At 39.6% G+C, this 17,987-nt stretch overlaps 1 protein-coding gene across 4 annotated transcripts in view; it reads right to left on the bottom strand.

The window, feature by feature from the left end:
• Window positions 1-1,625: 1,625 nt before the first annotated feature.
• Window positions 1,626-17,987, bottom strand: part of Galk2 (galactokinase 2) — a 147,713-nt gene continuing 131,351 nt past the window's right edge. For all 4 annotated transcript variants that reach the window (XM_046461197.1, XM_046461198.2, XM_046461196.1 and 1 more), the window contains one exon: window positions 1,626-2,250. In XM_046461197.1, the coding sequence (XP_046317153.1) occupies window positions 2,043-2,250 (208 nt within the window). In that variant the 3' untranslated portion in view covers window positions 1,626-2,042. The remainder of the gene's footprint in view (window positions 2,251-17,987) is intronic.

The following is a 17,987-nucleotide window of genomic DNA, read 5'->3' as shown; positions in this document are numbered from 1 at the left end:
GATTTCCTCTTCTATAGACCTGACAATATTTCATAAGCAATGTACAGTCACACTCAAGTTACAGAGGAAAAACAGAACACATTCCTGTTATTTAATCACTCACATGCACATGTAAGATACTCTCTGTTTCACATATTTAGTGACAATCTCATGCTGTTTTCATCATTCCTTGTTTCTGATGAGGGACAATTTATTCAACTAAAAATCTCTTGAATGCAGTATGAATTACAAAGTAATAGAAAATTATTGGTGTCTGAAATTGTATTTTATTTTCATTAATCATCCAACAAAGGCAAATTGGATGCCAACAGCTGTGTTAAATAAGTGGTCCCTGCCCTCAATTAACAGAAACTCAAGGCAGAATGTGATAAGGTTCTAAAAAGTAGTCACATGTGGGAGGAAAGAAAATGAGACTGCTCCATCTTTTTTGCTTTCCTTGACCCCTCCTAGTCTGCTCCTCCTCTCTTCTGGGAGATTCTATTAAGTGTGAAGGGCCTTTTCCCTTCCAATGGATTAGAACATGCAGAGACCAGTGTACAAGAAATCAGAAGATTGAACAATCTGAGGTCAGGATTTTCACATATCAGGTTTCCCTGAAAATCTAGAGCGATCCCATTGGTGACCAGTGTAACGGATCAAAAATGGGTCAAATAATCAAAATTTTATTTGGGCCAATAAAATGATAGAAAATAAAGAAACTCTTGCATGTTTTATATTAAACAAATAGAACTATTCTTCACTCCCCCCCACACACAAAAAAAATCTTTCTCCGATTTTTCTTCATCTTGTCTTTCCTACTATTGACAGACATGGGCACCGAGAAGTATAAGAAAATAACAGTGTACATGTGCTGGCAAGGAGAAAGTGCCTCTGGAAAAGTAAATGGTGAATGGTCTGAGCAGCAGGGAAACTGCAGTACACTGAGGGCTGTGCCTCACCTCAGCTCTCATTCATTATTGCCCTACAGGAACATAGGCCAAAGTGTCATCAATCTTCCACCAGTAATCCAGGTTCTTTGTGAATCTCTTGATTTAAACCCCAAAGTTTTAAACATACAATGGGCCAAATTACATTTGAAGACCAGATGTGGCCTGTGGGCTGCCTGCTTGCAACCCTTCGACTAAATTCTGCCTGGATTTGGAGCTTTTTTTCCAGCCACTATAGCCAATATTATTCTTTAGTACATCACCAAGCAAACCCTTCACTCTTACTGAGTCTTCTGAACATCCCATGTCTGCAAGTTCCACTCTATGCCATGTTTATCTGCAAAACATACTCCCTAGCTTTCCAATTCTACTCATCCATTAGGGCAAAACTTCATTTTCTTCATAAAGCTTTTTTCCAGTGGTCCCTGCCCTATCCTTTCCAGACAAATTTGATATCGTTCATAATTTCTAGATCACTTAGTGATGGCAGAGTTGAGACATAGTTCTTTTTTTCAAGTCAGAAATCAAAATGGGGCAAAATCACATTCAAGTAAATAATGTTCAAGAAAATCCGTGAATCCTTAACCATGTATTATTTTCATAGGGTGCTGAAGCTAAAATTGAGAGAGAACTTGTGGCATCACTATCAACATCATCATCATCATCATCAACAGAAGACTACAACTTTGAGGAAAAACATTTATCAAGAACAGAAATGAACTTTATTTAAGAGTAATGCATACAATTCAATTATATCAGTTTAATTATAGTTACATTATAGTGGTGTGTTTAATTCAAGTCCAATCCATGTATTAACAGTTTGTTTCACCATTCATCTTTAAAATCTTCAAACCAATACATTTTAGTAAATCATCCTTAAAAAAGATCTGTCCAAGCACAATCTTTGTTTTTATTGGTTTAAAAAAATGTTTTAAAATGGAAAAATAATCATTGTGAAGTATAGAGAGATTTCAACCATTTCCTTGGAAATACATCTTGATAATAGCAAGCATTCATCATAATATAAAACAGAAAGAGGATTAATTTACTGTGGCATAGGAAGTCCTGCCAGTTCCTAAATGCCCTAAATAGTTTCTCTGAGTTATTTTACATTGTTTAGGCCTCAAGGAAAACCAAAGCCCCACCTCCAGGTTTAGTAACAAACAAACTCTGCTTCTCCGGCGCTAAGCTGCGATTGCTTCTCTGGTAGTAAGCCTCCTGCACGTTTGCTAGGAAGCTGGGCAACTTGTCAGCAGGTACTATTGATACCGTGCAGCCACCCCATCCTGCTCCAGTCAGTCGTGACCCAGGAGCGCCGAACTTCCTAAAACAAAGAGAAAAAAAATTACTACATATAAATGAAAATAGTGAATACTTTGATGCTTACAGAACACATGGCCAATCCAAGTTCTGAGGAGAGAATATGTTGGGAGTTTGGGGGTACTGTCGAATGTTTTAGGACATTAATTAAGAAATGTTAGGACACTGAAAATTTTATACTGTTTCAGAAGGTAAAGTCCTTCACTTTGGATGTAAGAGATCTGGCAATAGCCCACTGTAGTCTTGATTTCATAAAGTAGACACCTGGCAAGATGTGTAGCAAGCCTAAAGGTAAAATGGGAAAAGTGAGTAGAAAGAAGACAGGCAATGGGAGTGGTTAACGTTATGAATCATAAGGCCACTAGCAAGGAAGGCAGAACAGAATCAAACGTGCACAGTCTTATTATTTTATAACAAAAAAAGAATCAGATCCTTAGAACTGATAGACATGTTCTACATAAATTTATCAACACAGAACTCATTATTTAACTCTAGATTGATTGGTTCGTTGGTTTAATCTCTAATGGAAAATTATACAAACTTTCCACAAAGAAAATGGTGCCCATACATATCCATACCATCTTCCTGCCCTTCTAGAGCTGGTCTGACAACTGAACTAAGAATTTGCCATTAGATGAGATGTGTCTTATTAGAACAGAAATGACTAAACTACCACCCAGCTAAAGACATTTTTAGTCTTTAGCCATGAACCTAAAATTTGAAAAGTAAAAGACCTTACACAAAGTGCAAGGATTACTCATCTTCAAAAGATGCAATTGATCTTGACAATAAAAGTTAACATATACTTTCAATTTATTCTTTCTAATATAATTTACCCCAAATTAGTCACAGATTAAAAACTCTATAATTAACTTAGCACAATTCTGTCCCTTTTTTCCATCTAAATGAGCTATTTTAATTCCTCGAAAATATCAATAGATTACCCCACCTCTAGGACATCAGAATTACTGCACCAATAATTCATCCCCCGCCCCCCCATATGATTTTCTCAATTGATTTATTTTCATCATGTTTTATTCATTAACATACACTTGTTGGATGAAAATAGATGTTTAAGGAAGAAAAATAATACTTAAAAAGAAAGAAAGATTACTAATCTTTCCTGAAAACATTCAGCTTATGGTCCAGTAATTTAACTGAGACCAGTCTCTGTCATCCAAACTGAAAAGTTTCTTTGACCCTAAAATTCTGGATTTTGAGTTCCTAGGCTAACAAAGGGCCCATTTGCAGTATGTTGATTAAAAAAAAAATTATATACAGCCACATCAAAACCTTTCAATGAGGTGTCCCAGAACATCTCTAAAGACCTTAAAATGCGAGTGTTTTGGTCAACCATGGCAAGGTCTTTAGAGGACAACATGCCTTCTTGATTTTCTGACCCCAACTATGCCATTTTTGCTGAACTCAATTCATCAAGACTTTAATGGTCTTCAATGGATTTCGAGGCATGTTTCCTTACACTTTCTCATTTGGACAGTTTTTTTACAGTTGTGGTTTCAAAAATTGAACTTAAACTGAGAGTACTGTTTCTAATCTGGCTGCAAAAACCATAGGAATTGTGCCAGAGGCCCAGAGAGCAAAACTAGAAGTTATTTTATTTCTATGTATTATTATTATTATTGGTGGTATTGGGGGTTGAACTAAGGGCTACACACACATGAAGCAAGTGCTCTACCACTGAGCTACATCCCTAGTTAGAAGTTTGTCTGGGTAAACACATTCACTTCTGAGTCTCCAGTACTGTTCGGTCACCACCTTGCCTACCACAGAGGAAAACGGTCCAAATCATCAGAGCTCAAATTTCCCTAATAAAGAATAAGTGCTATTATGAATGGCCTTCCACCCCTTAGTCAATGGCACTCCTGATCACAAACCAGAGGCTTCCCAGGAGTCTGCAACCTGTTCAGCTGCACTTATCCTGAGGTGGAAAAGACCTGTCTACAGTGTTTCCCACTAGTGTTTAACATACCCATTAGTCTATATCATTTAAATTCCAAAGGAGGTCCAAAGTTACAAGACCAACAGAGGCTTTGAATTAAGAAAGAAAAGGTAGGTGAGATGAGGTTGTTTAATAAACTGTTCACATTTGAAATTTTTTTTAGGAGAACAGCAAAACATTAAAAATTTGTCTCCTGAACTATTATACATCAGAGAGGCAATATAAGAATTATAAAGAACAATCCAAAAATCCCCTTAATACCACTTTGATGATTATGCTGACTGGATGGGAATGATATAAAGGGTTTGTCAAAGCAATAAAAGCAGCCTCTGCCTTATAAAGCATGATTTACATAACAAATGCTAGGGCCGTGGGGATGTAGATTATAAAGAATTTCCCTTTAATCCTTTTATTGCCAAAAAATAATATTCATATAATTATTCATGCACCCAATGTAGCCTATCTAAAATTTCCAACTTTTAAATGAACTGGTTTAACATAAACCTAAGTTGGAAGTCACAGGCCAATGAAGAGTGCATGTAGGGAACCCCAGAAAAACCCAACTATGCTACAAACTAGAAAGGGGAAAAATAAGGTATCATGCTTTGTACTTCAATTCAATTTCATAATAAGTAAATATTTATGTATTACACAAATGGATATTAAATTATTTCAGAAAAAAGGTGAATTTGAGGAAACATCATATCCGTCACTCTAAACCCAGCCCAGTATAATTCCGGAACTGAACTATCTGTTGCTGAACTATTATATTTGTCTTCAAATATAAAAAATATATGATATATATAAATACAAACAGGCAATAATATATTCTTTATATGGAAAGACTTCTAGTTTCTGTTCTCCAAAAACTGGCAAGATCTCAGGAAAACAGACCTTCCAGTACAATTTCTATGATTTTTAGTCAGGTTAGAAACAGTACTTTAAAAAGCTTCTTCACAGCAAAGGAAAGAGTCAATAACACAAAGAGAGAGTACACAGAATGGGAGAAAATCTTTACCACATTCACCTCACAGAGAGTATTAATCTCCAAGATACACAAAGCACTCAAAAAACTTAACACAAAAAGCAAACAACACAGTCAATAAATGGGCAAAGGAATTGAATAGACACTTCACAAAAGAAGAAATATAATCGATCAATAAATATATGAAAAAGTGTTCAACATCTCTAGCAATTAGAGAAATGCAAATCAAAACCACACCGAGATTCCATCTCACTCCAGTCAGAATAGCAATTATAAAGAATACAAGCAATAATAAATGATGGTAAGAATGCAGGGGAAAATGTACACTCATACACTGCTGGTGGGACTGCAAATTGGGGCAACCACTATGGAAAGCAGTATGGAGATTCCTCAGAAAAACTGAAATGGAACCACCGTTTGACCCAGTTATCTCACTCCTCAGTGTACACCCAAAGGACTTAAAATCAGCATACTACAATGATGTACCCACATCAATGTCTATAGCAGCTCAATTCACAATAGCTAAACTATGGAACCAACCTATGTGCCCTTCAATAGAAGAATGGATAAAGAAAATGTGGTACATATACACAGTGGAATATTATTACTCAGTCTTAAGGTAAGAATGAAGTCATGGCATTTGCTGGTAAATGGATGGAGCTGGTGAGTATCATGCTAAGTGAAATAAGCCAATCCCCCAAAACCAAAGGCTGAATATTTTCTGATATGAGGATGCTAATTCATAATTGGGATGGGGGTGCTAGGGAAGAATAGAGGTACTTTGGATTAGATAGAGGGGAGTGAAAGGAGGAGAGGGGGTGGGGGATAGGAAGGACAGTGGAATGAATCAGATATTATTACACTATGTGCATATATGAATACATGATGGATAGAAAAATAAAAAGTTACACTCCATTTATGTATGATGGGTCAAAATGCATTCTACTGTCATCTATAACTAATTAGAACAACAACAAAAGAAACAGCACTTTCAGATTGTTTTAGATTCAAGAAACCATAGTCTTCAAATACTGCTCAAATAATAAATCATAAGAATATGTGCATACAAATTTATTTTAGAAATGTAAGCCACTAAAAGCTACTGAAGGTTTGCTTTGATTGGAGCAAAAGGCATAAGCAGTGTAAGTAGAATACAGAGGCCTAAAGAAAAAAATCCCTAAGGATAGCTTAAGTGTCCCGGTCCCTGGTCCCTTTTTGTTGTTAGGGTAGGGAGATTAGGACTTAAGTTCACAGGTTAAAGAGCATGTAACTAGGATTTATACTTCACTCTTCCATGTTTGGATCTGGTCAGGAGAATGGGCACAAGAGGCTGAGCAGCTCAGTCACGGCATAAAGTTGAGAAAAGACTTCTGAGGCAGACAAAACAAATTAACTTTTGTACCCATTGTCCACTCATTAAAATCTGTCATTCATCTTTCTTAACGGTTTGGGCAGTTGTACAGTAATGAATTGTCTCTAGTTTCAACAAGTGTCAAAACAGAAATAAAAGGAATTAACTATTTTTTCTTAAGTAAAATCAGGGAACTGATAACAAATGAGCTGTCTCACATTTAATTAACTTGGTTTCAAAATTGTTCTGTGGTCCTCAGTAATTCTACTTTAAAATTTAGCTGGTTTTTTTTTTAATTTACATTTTGTTCATTTGAAAGAGATATTTTATAATTGGGAAAACATCATCTTTTCCTTCATCATTTTGTTTCACATAATTAAACTTCTAACATTAATTTAATAAAAAAAAAGGCAGCTTAACTGCGTAAGTGTAGTTTCCTTCTTCCTCCCTGGTCCTTTCTTTGGATTCTAAACTGATTTTCTCTTGAAGAGCAGTAAATGACTCCATCAATTTAAAAAAAAAAAAAGGCAAAAAACTCAAACATTGGTGATTTCTTCTACTTTTTTCCCCCTTTCTCCTCTCCAATTAGGTCATAAAATTGCTTGCCCCATACATTGTCCTATAGGCAAATTATCTAGAGAAACACCTTCTCAAATATGGTCTAACTCAGATCATGCAAGGTTTTCACGTGTATGTGGTACCTTGAGTAGTCTTACGTATTCAAGTCCTTCATTCAATCATTCAGTTAGTTATGTTTTCATGTGAATAGTTTCCAAAGAGTTTTCAGAACACAAAAGGAGTTTTATAAAGTGCTACAGGTGTGCCCAGGGAGAGTGACCTAAAGATTACCTTTGGCAGGGCTCCTCCTGGAACCCATTTCATTTTCCCTCCTTTTCATCTCCAAAGACAATGAGGAGCTCAGGCTGTCAATCTCAATCACACCTCCTTCTGATGTTAACATTTTTTAAGGAAAAGTCTGGAGGTGGTGTGGTCTTTCAAGCAATGCTCTATCAGAGGTTGAGTTTATGGAACCAGTGGTCTACACCAGGCCTTGCCTGAGCCCTTTCCAGCACATCCAACATCTCCTTTTCCTGGCCCAGAAATACATAGGGTCTCAGAAGAACTAGGGCTTAAGGGTTTCTATTGCTCTTCTGAATCTTTCCCATTTTTACTACTTATTACTCTTCCCCCATCTATCTTCCCCAGTTTTTAACAATTCTTTATCTTATTACCATCTTTTATATTTTTCTAAACAGCTCCTTCTTGCCTTATCACCTCTCAAATATCCATACAAAAGAAAGTGCCACAATTTTTGAGATGTGGATTAGACTTCAACTTCACAAGGTATACAAATATCCACACGAAAAGCATGTGTTGATTGTAGGAAGGAGTGGTAACAATGACTGTGTCTACTTAATTCTTCCTTTGAGTTTGTTCTGCTAGTAGGACCTTCCAGTACTACTACCAACTGGAATATCTGGCTAGAATATTTCCATGGAATTATATGCTCGTCACAGCAACAGCAAAGAAAACATTAATTAAAAAGCTTAAAGGCCAGACGACTCTTCTGGTAAATATTTTCCCTGTGCCAGAAGATAATATTTCTGTATGGGAAACTCAAACCTATATGGTTATATAATAACTAGAAACTTATTTTGATACTTAGCCAGGGGCTTCCAAACAAAATCTGCCATGAAAAAAGAAATGGCACTCCTTCTATTCTAGACACAGCAGATTGAATATGTAATTAACACAGCAGATTGAATATGTAGTCAGAACACTTGAGTTGCCATTAAAAAAGGAATTCCTCAAATAAAAGTTTTAAATAAATAAAAAGTACTCTTCCTATTTAAGATAGAGCCACAAAGTCTTTCACTAGAACCACATTTTTTATAACGTATAGACCTGTAGATTGCTAGAACAGAAAAAGACAATGGAGATCAAAAAGCAAGGCAACAGTCTGGAGTTACCGAGCGCAGGATGAAAAGAAACAAAGCTAGAATTCAACCTGTCCAATTCTGGCCCAATCTTATCTAGTCTACTGCCTGCCTTCTTGCTAGGCATGAATTTGCTCAATGTTCAAATGCTGGAAACTACAACAACCAAGACTTCCCATCATGCGGTTTCAAAGTCAGGAGAGAAAATAGATTTTGAAATATCCACATTTGAATGTAACCAAGTGGGAGAGAGCAAAATACTGAATTGAGAGTCAGGCTTTCCCACTAACTTATTTTGAAACTTGTTCAAATCACTTCACCCCTTAGTGCCTTCTCAAATCTCTAATATAGGAAGGTAATATAAGATAAATTCTGGAGAGCCGCCCCCTCCCCCTGCGCCGGCAAGGTAGACGGAACTGTGAACACCCACAGAGCAGGCCCAGCAGCCTGCTGAGGGGCAGAGCCGCCCACCACTCCCCACGCCTGCCAGGTAGGCGGAACTGTGACCACCAACAGAAAAGGCCCAGTGGCCCGCGGAGGGGCAGAGCTTCCAATCACTCCTGCAAGGTAGGCGGGCCTGCGACCCACCGGCAGAAGAGGAGCAGCGGCTTGCTGAGAGGCAGAGCCGCCCCCTCCCCCCGCGCCTGCAAGGTAGACGGAACTGTGACCACCAACAGAACAGGCCAGACCCGCAACCAACAGACAGAACAGGCCCAGTGGCCTGAGGAAGGGTAGAGCCCCCCCCCCCGCGCCGGCAAGGTAGACGGAACTGTGACCACCCGCAGAATAGGCCCAGCGGTCTGCTGAGGGGCAGAGCCGCCCCCCACCCCCCGCGCCTGCCAGGTAGACGGAACTGTGACCACCAACAGAAAAGGCCCAGTGGCCCGCGGATGGACAGAGCTTCCAATCACTCCTGCAAGGTAGGCGGGCCTGCGACCCACCGGCAGAAGAGGAGCAGCGGCCTGCTGAGAGGCAGAGCCGCCGCCTCCCCCCGCGCCTGCAAGGTAGACGGAACTGTGACCACCAACAGAACAGGCCAGACCCGCAACCGACAGACAGAACAGGCCCAGTGGCCTGAGGAAGGGTAGAGCTGCCCCCCCCCCGCGCCTGCAAGGTAGGCGGACCTGCGACCCACTGGCAGAACAGCCCCAGAGGCCTGCAGAGGGGCAGTGCCGCTGCCTGCGCCTGCAAAGTAGGCAGAACCGCGACCACCGACAGAACAAGCCTAGCGGCCCGCAGAGGGACAGAGCTGCCGCCCGCGCCTGCAAGGTAGGCGGACCTGCTACCGACCGGCAGAACAGGCCCAGCGGCCTGCTGGCGTGGTAGGCACATTGCCCCAATTGGAGGAGGGGCAGAGCCGCCGCCCACGCCTGCGAGGGAGACTTTGCAACTATACAAGACCAATATAAATATATAGGGGGAAGATTCAATAACACAACAGTTTCACCAAGTAGAAAGGAACGCGAACAGTATGAAGAGACAAGGAAAGAAAGGACCACAAGTAATGCAGGTCAACTCAACTTAGAAGAGGTAATAGCTGCAGCAGATGGAATGTCAGATAAAGAATTCAGGATATACATGCTTCAGATGATCTGGAGTCTCAAGGAAGACATCAGACAGCAAAATCAGACAATGAAAGATCACTTCAACGATGAATTACATAAACAAATCCAAGAAGCAAAAGATCAACTATACAGGGAGATAGAGGTTATAAAAAACAAACAGAAATCCTAGAAATGCAGGAAGCAATAAACCAACTTAAAAACTCAATTGAGAATACTACCAGCAGAGTAGAACACTTAGAAGATAGAACATCAGACAATGAAGATAAAGTATTTCAACTTGAAAAGAACATAGACAGCTCAGCAAGACTGTTAAGAAACCATGAGCAGAACATCCAAGAAATATGGGATAACATCAAGAGACCAAATTTAAGAGTCATTGGGATACAGGAAGGGACAGAGTTTCAAACCAAAGGAATGAGCAATCTATTCAATGAAATAATACGAGAAAACTTCCCAGACTTGAAGAATGAGACAGAATCCCAAATCCTAGAAGCCTACAGGACGCCGAATGTGCAAAATCATAAGAGACCCACACCTAGACACATTATAATGAAGATGCCCAACATACAGAATAAGGAGAGAATTTTAAAAGCTACAAGAGAAAGGAAGCAGATTACATTTAGGGGTAAGCCAATCAGGATAACAGCTGATCTTTCAACACAGACTCTGAAAGCTAGAAGATCCTAGAATAACATATTTCAAACACTGAAAGAAAATGGGTTCCAACCAAGAATTGTGTTTCTAGCGAAATTAAGCTTCAGGATGGAAGATGAAATTAAAACCTTCCACGATAAACAAAAGTTTAAAGAATTTGCAGCTAGAAAACCATCTTTTCAAAACATCGTCGGCAAAACATTACAGGAAGAGGAAATGGAAAATAACAATGAAAACCAACAGTGGGAGGTAGGACAGTAAAGGGGGGAAAAATAATCAAAGAGGAAAACAAACCATGTTTAGTAACATAAATAAACAAATATGGCTGGAAGAACAACCCATATCTCAATAATAACCCTAAATGTTAATGGCTTAAATTCACCAATCAAGAGACACAGGCTAGTAGAATGGATCACAAAACAAGACCCAACAATATGCTGCCTACAGGAGACGCATTTGATAGGAAAAGACATACATAGGCTGAAGGTGAAAGGTTGGGAAAAATCATATCACTCATATGGACTTCGGAAACAAGCAGGAGTGTCCATACTCATATCAAATAAAATAGATTTCAAGCCAAAGTTAATCAAAAGGGATAAAGAGGGACACTACATACTGCTTAAGGGAACCATACACCAACAAGACATAACAATCATAAATATATATGCCCCAAACAATGGTGCAGCTATGTTCATCAAACAAACTCTTCTCAAGTTCAAGAGTCTAATAGACCACCATACAACAATCATGGGAGACTTCAACACACCTCTCTCGCCACTGGACAGATCTTCCAAACAAAAGTTGAATAAGGAAACTATAGAACTCAATAACACAATTAATAACCTAGACTTAATTGACATATATAGAATATACCACCCAACATCAAGCAGTTACACTTTTTTCTCAGCAGCACATGGATCCTTCTCAAAAATAGATCATATATTATGTCACAGGGAAACTCTTAGACAATATAAAGGAGTAGAGATAATACCATGCATCCTATCTGATCATAATGGAATGGAACTGAAAATCAACGATAAAAGAAGAAAGGAAAAAGAATACATCACTTGGAGAATGAACAATAGGTTACTGAATGAACAATGGGTTATAGAAGACATCAAGGAGGAAATTAAAAAATTCTTGGAGATTAATGAAAACACAGACACAACATATCGGAATCTATGGGACACATTGAAAGCAGTTCTAAGAGGAAAATTCATTGCTTGGAGTTCATTCCTTAAAAAAAAGAAAAAAACCAACAAATAAATGATCTCATACTTCATCTCAAAATCCTAGAAAAACAAGAGCAAAACAACAGCAAAAGAAGTAGAAGGCAAGAAATAATTAAAATCAGAGATGAAATTGAAACAAAAGAAACAATTGAAAAAATTGACAAAACTAAAAGTTGGTTCTTTGAAAAAATAAACAAAATCAACAGACCCTTAGCCATGCTAGCGAAGAGAAGAAGAGAGAGAACTCAAATTACTAGCATACGGGATGAAAAAGGCAATATCACAACAGACACTACAGATATACAGAAGATAATCAAAAATTATTATGAATCCTTATACTCCAATAAATTAGAAGATAGTGAAGGCATCGATAAATTTCTTAAGTCATATGATCTGCCCAGATTGAGTCAGGAGGATATAGACAACCTAAACAGACCAATATCAATTGAGGAAATAGAAGAAACCATCAAAAGACTACCAACTAAGAAAAGCCCAGGACCGGATGGGTATACAGCAGAGTTTTACAAAACCTTTAAAGAGGAACTAATACCAATACTTTTCAAGCTACTTCAGGAAATAGAAAAAGAGGGAGAACTTCCAAATTCATTCTACGAGGCCAACATCACCCTGATACCTAAACCAGACAAAGACACTTCAAAGAAAGAAAACTACAGACCAATATCTCTAATGAACCTAGATGCAAAAATCCTCAATAAAATTCTGGCGAATCGGATACAAAAACATATCAAAAAAATTGTGCACCATGATCAAGTAGGATTCATCCCTGGGATGCAAGGCTGGTTCAATACACGGAAATCAATAAATGTTATTCACCACATCAATAGACTTAAAAATAAGAACCATATGATCATCTCGATAGATGCGGAAAAAGCATTCGACAAAGTACAGCATCCCTTTATGTTCAAAACTCTAGAAAACTAGGGATAACAGGAACATACCTCAATATTGTAAAAGCAATCTATGCTAAGCCTCAGGCTAGCATCATTCTGAATGGAGAAAAATTGAAGGCATTCCCTCTAAAATCTGGAACAAGACAGGGATGCCCTCTCTCTCCACTTCTGTTCAACATAATTCTCGAAACACTGGCCAGAGCAATTAGACAGATGAAAGACATTAAAGGCATCAAAATAGTAAAAGAAGAACTTAAATTATCACTATTTGCAGATGACATGATTCTATACCTAGCAGACCCAAAAGGGTCTACAAAGAAACTATTAGAGCTAATAAATGAATTCAGCAAAGTGGCAGGATATAAAATCAACACGCATAAATCAAACGCATTCCTGTATATGAGCAACAAATCCTCTGAAATGGAAATGAGAACAACCACTCCATTCACAATATCTTCAAAAAAAATAAAATACTTGGGAATCAACCTAACAAAAGAGGTGAAAGACTTATACAATGAAAACTACAGAACCCTAAAGAGAGAAATAGAAGAAGATCTTAGAAGATGGAAAAATATACCCTGTTCATGGATAGGCAGAACTAACATCATCAAAATGGCGATATTACCAAAAGTTCTCTATAGGTTTAATGCAATGCCAATCAAAATCCCAATGGCATTTCTTGTAGAAATAGAGAAAGCAATCATGAAATTCATATGGAAAAATAAACGACCCAGAATAGCAAAAACAATGCTAAGCAGGAAGTGTGAATCAGGCGGTATAGCGATACCAGACTTCAAACTGTACTACAGAGCAATAGTAACAAAAACAGCATGGTACTGGTACCAAAACAGGCGGGTGGACCAATGGTACAGAATAGAGGACACAGAAACCAATCCACAAAAGTACAACTTTCTTATATTTGATAAAGGGGCTAAAAGCATGCAATGGAGGAAGGACAGCATCTTCAACAAATGGTGCTGGGAAAACTGGAAATCCATATGCAACAAAATGAAACTGAATCCCTTTCTCTCGCCATGCACAAAAGATAATTCAAAATGGATCAAGGAGCTTGATATCAAATCAGAGACACGCCATCCGATAGAAGAAAAAGTTGGCTACGATCTACATACTGTGGGGTCGGGCTCCAAATTCCTCAATAGGACACCCATAGCACAAAAGTTAATAACTAGAATCAACAAATGGGACTTACTCAAACTAAAAAGTTTTTTCTCAGCAAAAGAAACAATAAGAGAGGTAAATAGAGAGCCTACATCCTGGGAACAAATCTGTACTCCTCACACTTCGGATAGAGCCCTAATATCCAGAGTATACAAAGAACTCAAAAAATTAGACAATAAGAGAACAAACAACCCAATCAACAAATGGGCCAAGGACCTGAACAGACACTTCTCAGAGGAGGACATACAATCAATCAACAAGTACATGAAAAAATGCTCACCATCTCTAGCAGTCAGAGAAATGCAAATCAAAACCACCCTAAGATACCATCTCACTCCAGTTAGATTGGCAGCCATTATGAAGTCAAACAACAACAAGTGTTGGCGAGGATGTGGGGAAAAGGGTACACTTGTACATTGCTGGTGGGACTGCAAATTGGTGCAGCCAATTTGGAAAGCAGTATGGAGATTTCTTGGAAAGCTGGGAATGGAGCCACCATTTGACCCAGCTATTCCCCTTCTCGGTCTATTCCCTAAAGACCTAAAAAGAGCATGCTACAGGGACACTGCTACATCGATGTTCACAGCGGCACAATTCACAATAGCAAGACTGTGGAACCAACCTAGATGCCCTTCAATAGACGAATGGATAAAAAAAATGTGGCATTTATACACAATGGAGTATTACTCTGCATTAAAAAATGACAAAATCATAGAATTTACAGGGAAATGGATGGCATTAGAGCAGATTATGCTAAGTGAAGCTAGCCAATCCCTAAAAAACAAATGCCAAATGTCTTCTTTGATATAAGGAGAGTAACTAAGAACAGAGTAGAGTGGAAGAGCATGAGAAGAAGATTAACATTAAAGAGGGATGAGAGGTGGGAGGGAAAGGGAGAGAGAAGGGAAATTGCATGGAAATGGAAGGAGACCCTCAGAGTTATACAAAAGTACATACAAGAGGAAGTGAGGGGAAAGGGAAAAATAATACAAGGGGGACAAATGAATGTCAGTAGAGGGGGCAGAGAGAGAAGAGGGGAGTGGAGGGGAGGGGAGGGGGGATAGTAGAGGATAGGAAAGGCAGCAGAACACAACAGATACTAGTATGGCAATATGTAAATCAATGGATGTGTAACTGATGTGATTCTGCAATCTGTATATGGGGTAAAAAATGGGAGCTCATAACCCACTTGAATCAAAGTGTGAAATATGATATATCAAGAACTATGTAATGTTTTGAACAGCCAACAATAAAAAATTAAAAAAAAATAAGAATGGAGATAATTTTAAGATTTGTTTATATTTTCTAAAGTGCATCAATAAACCAGAGAGATATCTAATGGAAAAAAAAAAAAAAGATGAATTCTGACCCAGAATTGTGAAAAATGGATGTCAAAGATGTGGCTTTTAGTGAAACAAGGAAAGTTTCTCAGGCCAAAAATATAGAAGTCATCTTGATTTCTCGCTTTTTCCCATACAGCAATTATCTAGACTCTTCCTTGAAAGCACACTTGGCACTGAATCACTAGCACTTCCACTGTCCCTTTCTCTTCTCAAAGCCAGAATCCTTCCCTGGCCTATACCCACAAGGCTAGTATGGGGTATGGGGTATCTACTTCATCACCTTCTACTCTCTCCTTTCTTCGATGACCTTCCACCATACTGGTCCTCTTGCTGTGCCTCACACATGATGGCCATATGTCCACCTCAGGGCCTCTTCACTTGCTGTTCTAATTTCTTCACTTCTTCAGGTCTCTGCTCAAATATCACTTCCTCACAGAGGAGCTCTTGAACCATTCCATATAGAGAATCCAGTCAACCCAGTAGTTTTTATCCTTCTAATTTTGTTAACAGCATGTATCACTAACAGTCAAACTACTGTTAACTGTCATTTCTCTCTCTTCTCATAAGAATGTATATTCCATAAGAGCAAGTGCTGGTTGACCATCCCAGGAAAAGAAAGCATGTTAGAGAATTTTAGGAGAACAGCAAATGTTCCTCTATGGCTTTTCAGGTAGGAATCAAATCATCCCATTTCTTTCCAAGCAAAGATGCTTCTTCCTCATTTCTGCACATATCATTTCACTTCCTCTTATTTCCTGAACAATGTATGTCCCTTCCATTTACTGGGCCCTTGATATTTTCAGAAAAGAGCACTTATAATGAAACAAGCTCTGGAAGGCTCTAGGGCAATTAGCAAGCAAACACTGACGTCAGCAGAGTGGTTCTCATCAATGCTGGGTGCAAGTCTCTCAACAAGTTGGGTTACACATGGCATTTGTGACCACTGGAGCTACTTAGTTTAAACTTTTCAGGCTGGGAGTGTGGCATGAGTGAAGCAAGCCACAGGCGCCAAGTGGTTAATTATGTTTCCATTACTAATTGCATGCAGCTCTATATTATCTTCTCACAGTGAAATAACATCAAGCCATTTGGGAGTTTTCCCAATTTCCCTTTCAGTTCTCCCAAGGTCAGTAAGACCCCTCTGGGGTGAGTGGACCACTCTATTATTGATAATTATAAGGAAGTTGTTTTCAGGTTTGGTAAAAGAACTTCCCTTTTCATACTTCTGTCTCAACATTCCATTGATAAGTTGCACTTCCTGCAGTCCTTATTTCCCCAAATTGCCTAAACTAAATCTAGAGGCAGGAAATGCTGGATTTCTGAGTGATTCTTTCAGCAATCTCCCCACATGCTCCTATCAAGCTTGAGGCCTTCTTTAGGCTATCTCCCTTCTTTTGAATAAAACAAGTAAACTTAATTAGGACACCTAACAGGAGTTTCTGGCATAGTAACAGCATAATAATTAAACGATCATGAGAAAGTAATGACAGAGCCTATGTCTGAAAAAAGTTACTTTCCCAAAATGTGGGGTCATCCAAAGATGGAAAAGTCTTTCTTATGATGCCACAAAGAACTGATTCCAAGTTAAGAACCTCATAAAGGAGATCCAACATGGCGGCGGGCGGAGAGGCAGCGTTTTCAATACCCCCCCAGTGATGGGGTCATAAAGACGCATAGATAACGCTTAGATTCTACCAACGGAGAATCTCCTAGCAAAATTCCACTGAAGAAAGACCGGCCGGGAGCTACTAGGATTTTTTGAAGCGACAGATTGCCCCAGACGAGCAAATCCCTGCCAGGAGACGCAGAGGTCCAGATCCGCCAGCCACAGTCCGTGGGCCGCGGCACAGCTGCCGGCCCGTCCGCCAGCAGCAAATGTGACTGGGTCCCGCTAGCCTCAGAGACGCAGCTTGGCAGGAAGAAGTCTTTAGCCAAGCCTTCATGAAATAGCGAGCTGGGAGCTGAAGCCAACCTGGGACGGACCAGTCCCACCCCTCCCTTCAGACACTCCAGCAAGGAGCCTGGGGCCCGCCATAGCAGAGAGGTGACGTCATCGGAGTTCGGCCAATGGAATTCCTTCCCAGCAGAATCCACTTTAGCAGGTGTGTGACTCCCTCCCCATCCAGATACAAGCAGCCAGGAAACTTCATGGACCTCTCAGGGGTCGTGTCTGTAGGGAAGCAGAGGGGATCCCCGACCCCCAACCCCCCATATCACCAGCGGTGACTCCCAAGGTCTTAGCCGCCAGTTTACCACAGCACTGGGGCTTAAATGGGACACGCAGTGGGGCTGCAAGTGTAACTAGATCTCTGGGGAACCGCTTCTGGTGAACAGGACCTGGCTGGCTGGCTGACAGGAGGAAGGGAGGTAAGGGCCGGAGAAGTGAAACGCCTCTGGACTGACAAGTCTGAGAGACTCCCAGGAGACGCCTTACAGGGATTGCTATGGGAAGGTAGAGAGCAGAAGCTCCGCTCGGAGGGCACAGCTCCGCCTACTGGAAGAGAAGAAAATGGATTTCTAAAACTTCAATTTTTTTTCTTCTTCTTCTCTCTCTGTTCCTTTCTCCCCTTTTCCTTCTCTCTTTCTTTCCCGTTTCAAGTTTTATTGTTCTTTTCATTCTCCTC

The sequence above is a fragment of the Marmota monax genome, unplaced genomic scaffold (assembly GCF_021218885.2).
Source record: "Marmota monax isolate L192 unplaced genomic scaffold, Marmota_monax_Labrador192_F-V1.1 WCK01_AAM20220418_F8-fsc00001, whole genome shotgun sequence".
NCBI classification, from domain to species: domain Eukaryota; kingdom Metazoa; phylum Chordata; class Mammalia; order Rodentia; family Sciuridae; genus Marmota; species Marmota monax.
Note: the sequence above shows the minus strand (reverse complement) of the source record. Positions and strands in the feature narration are given on the sequence as shown.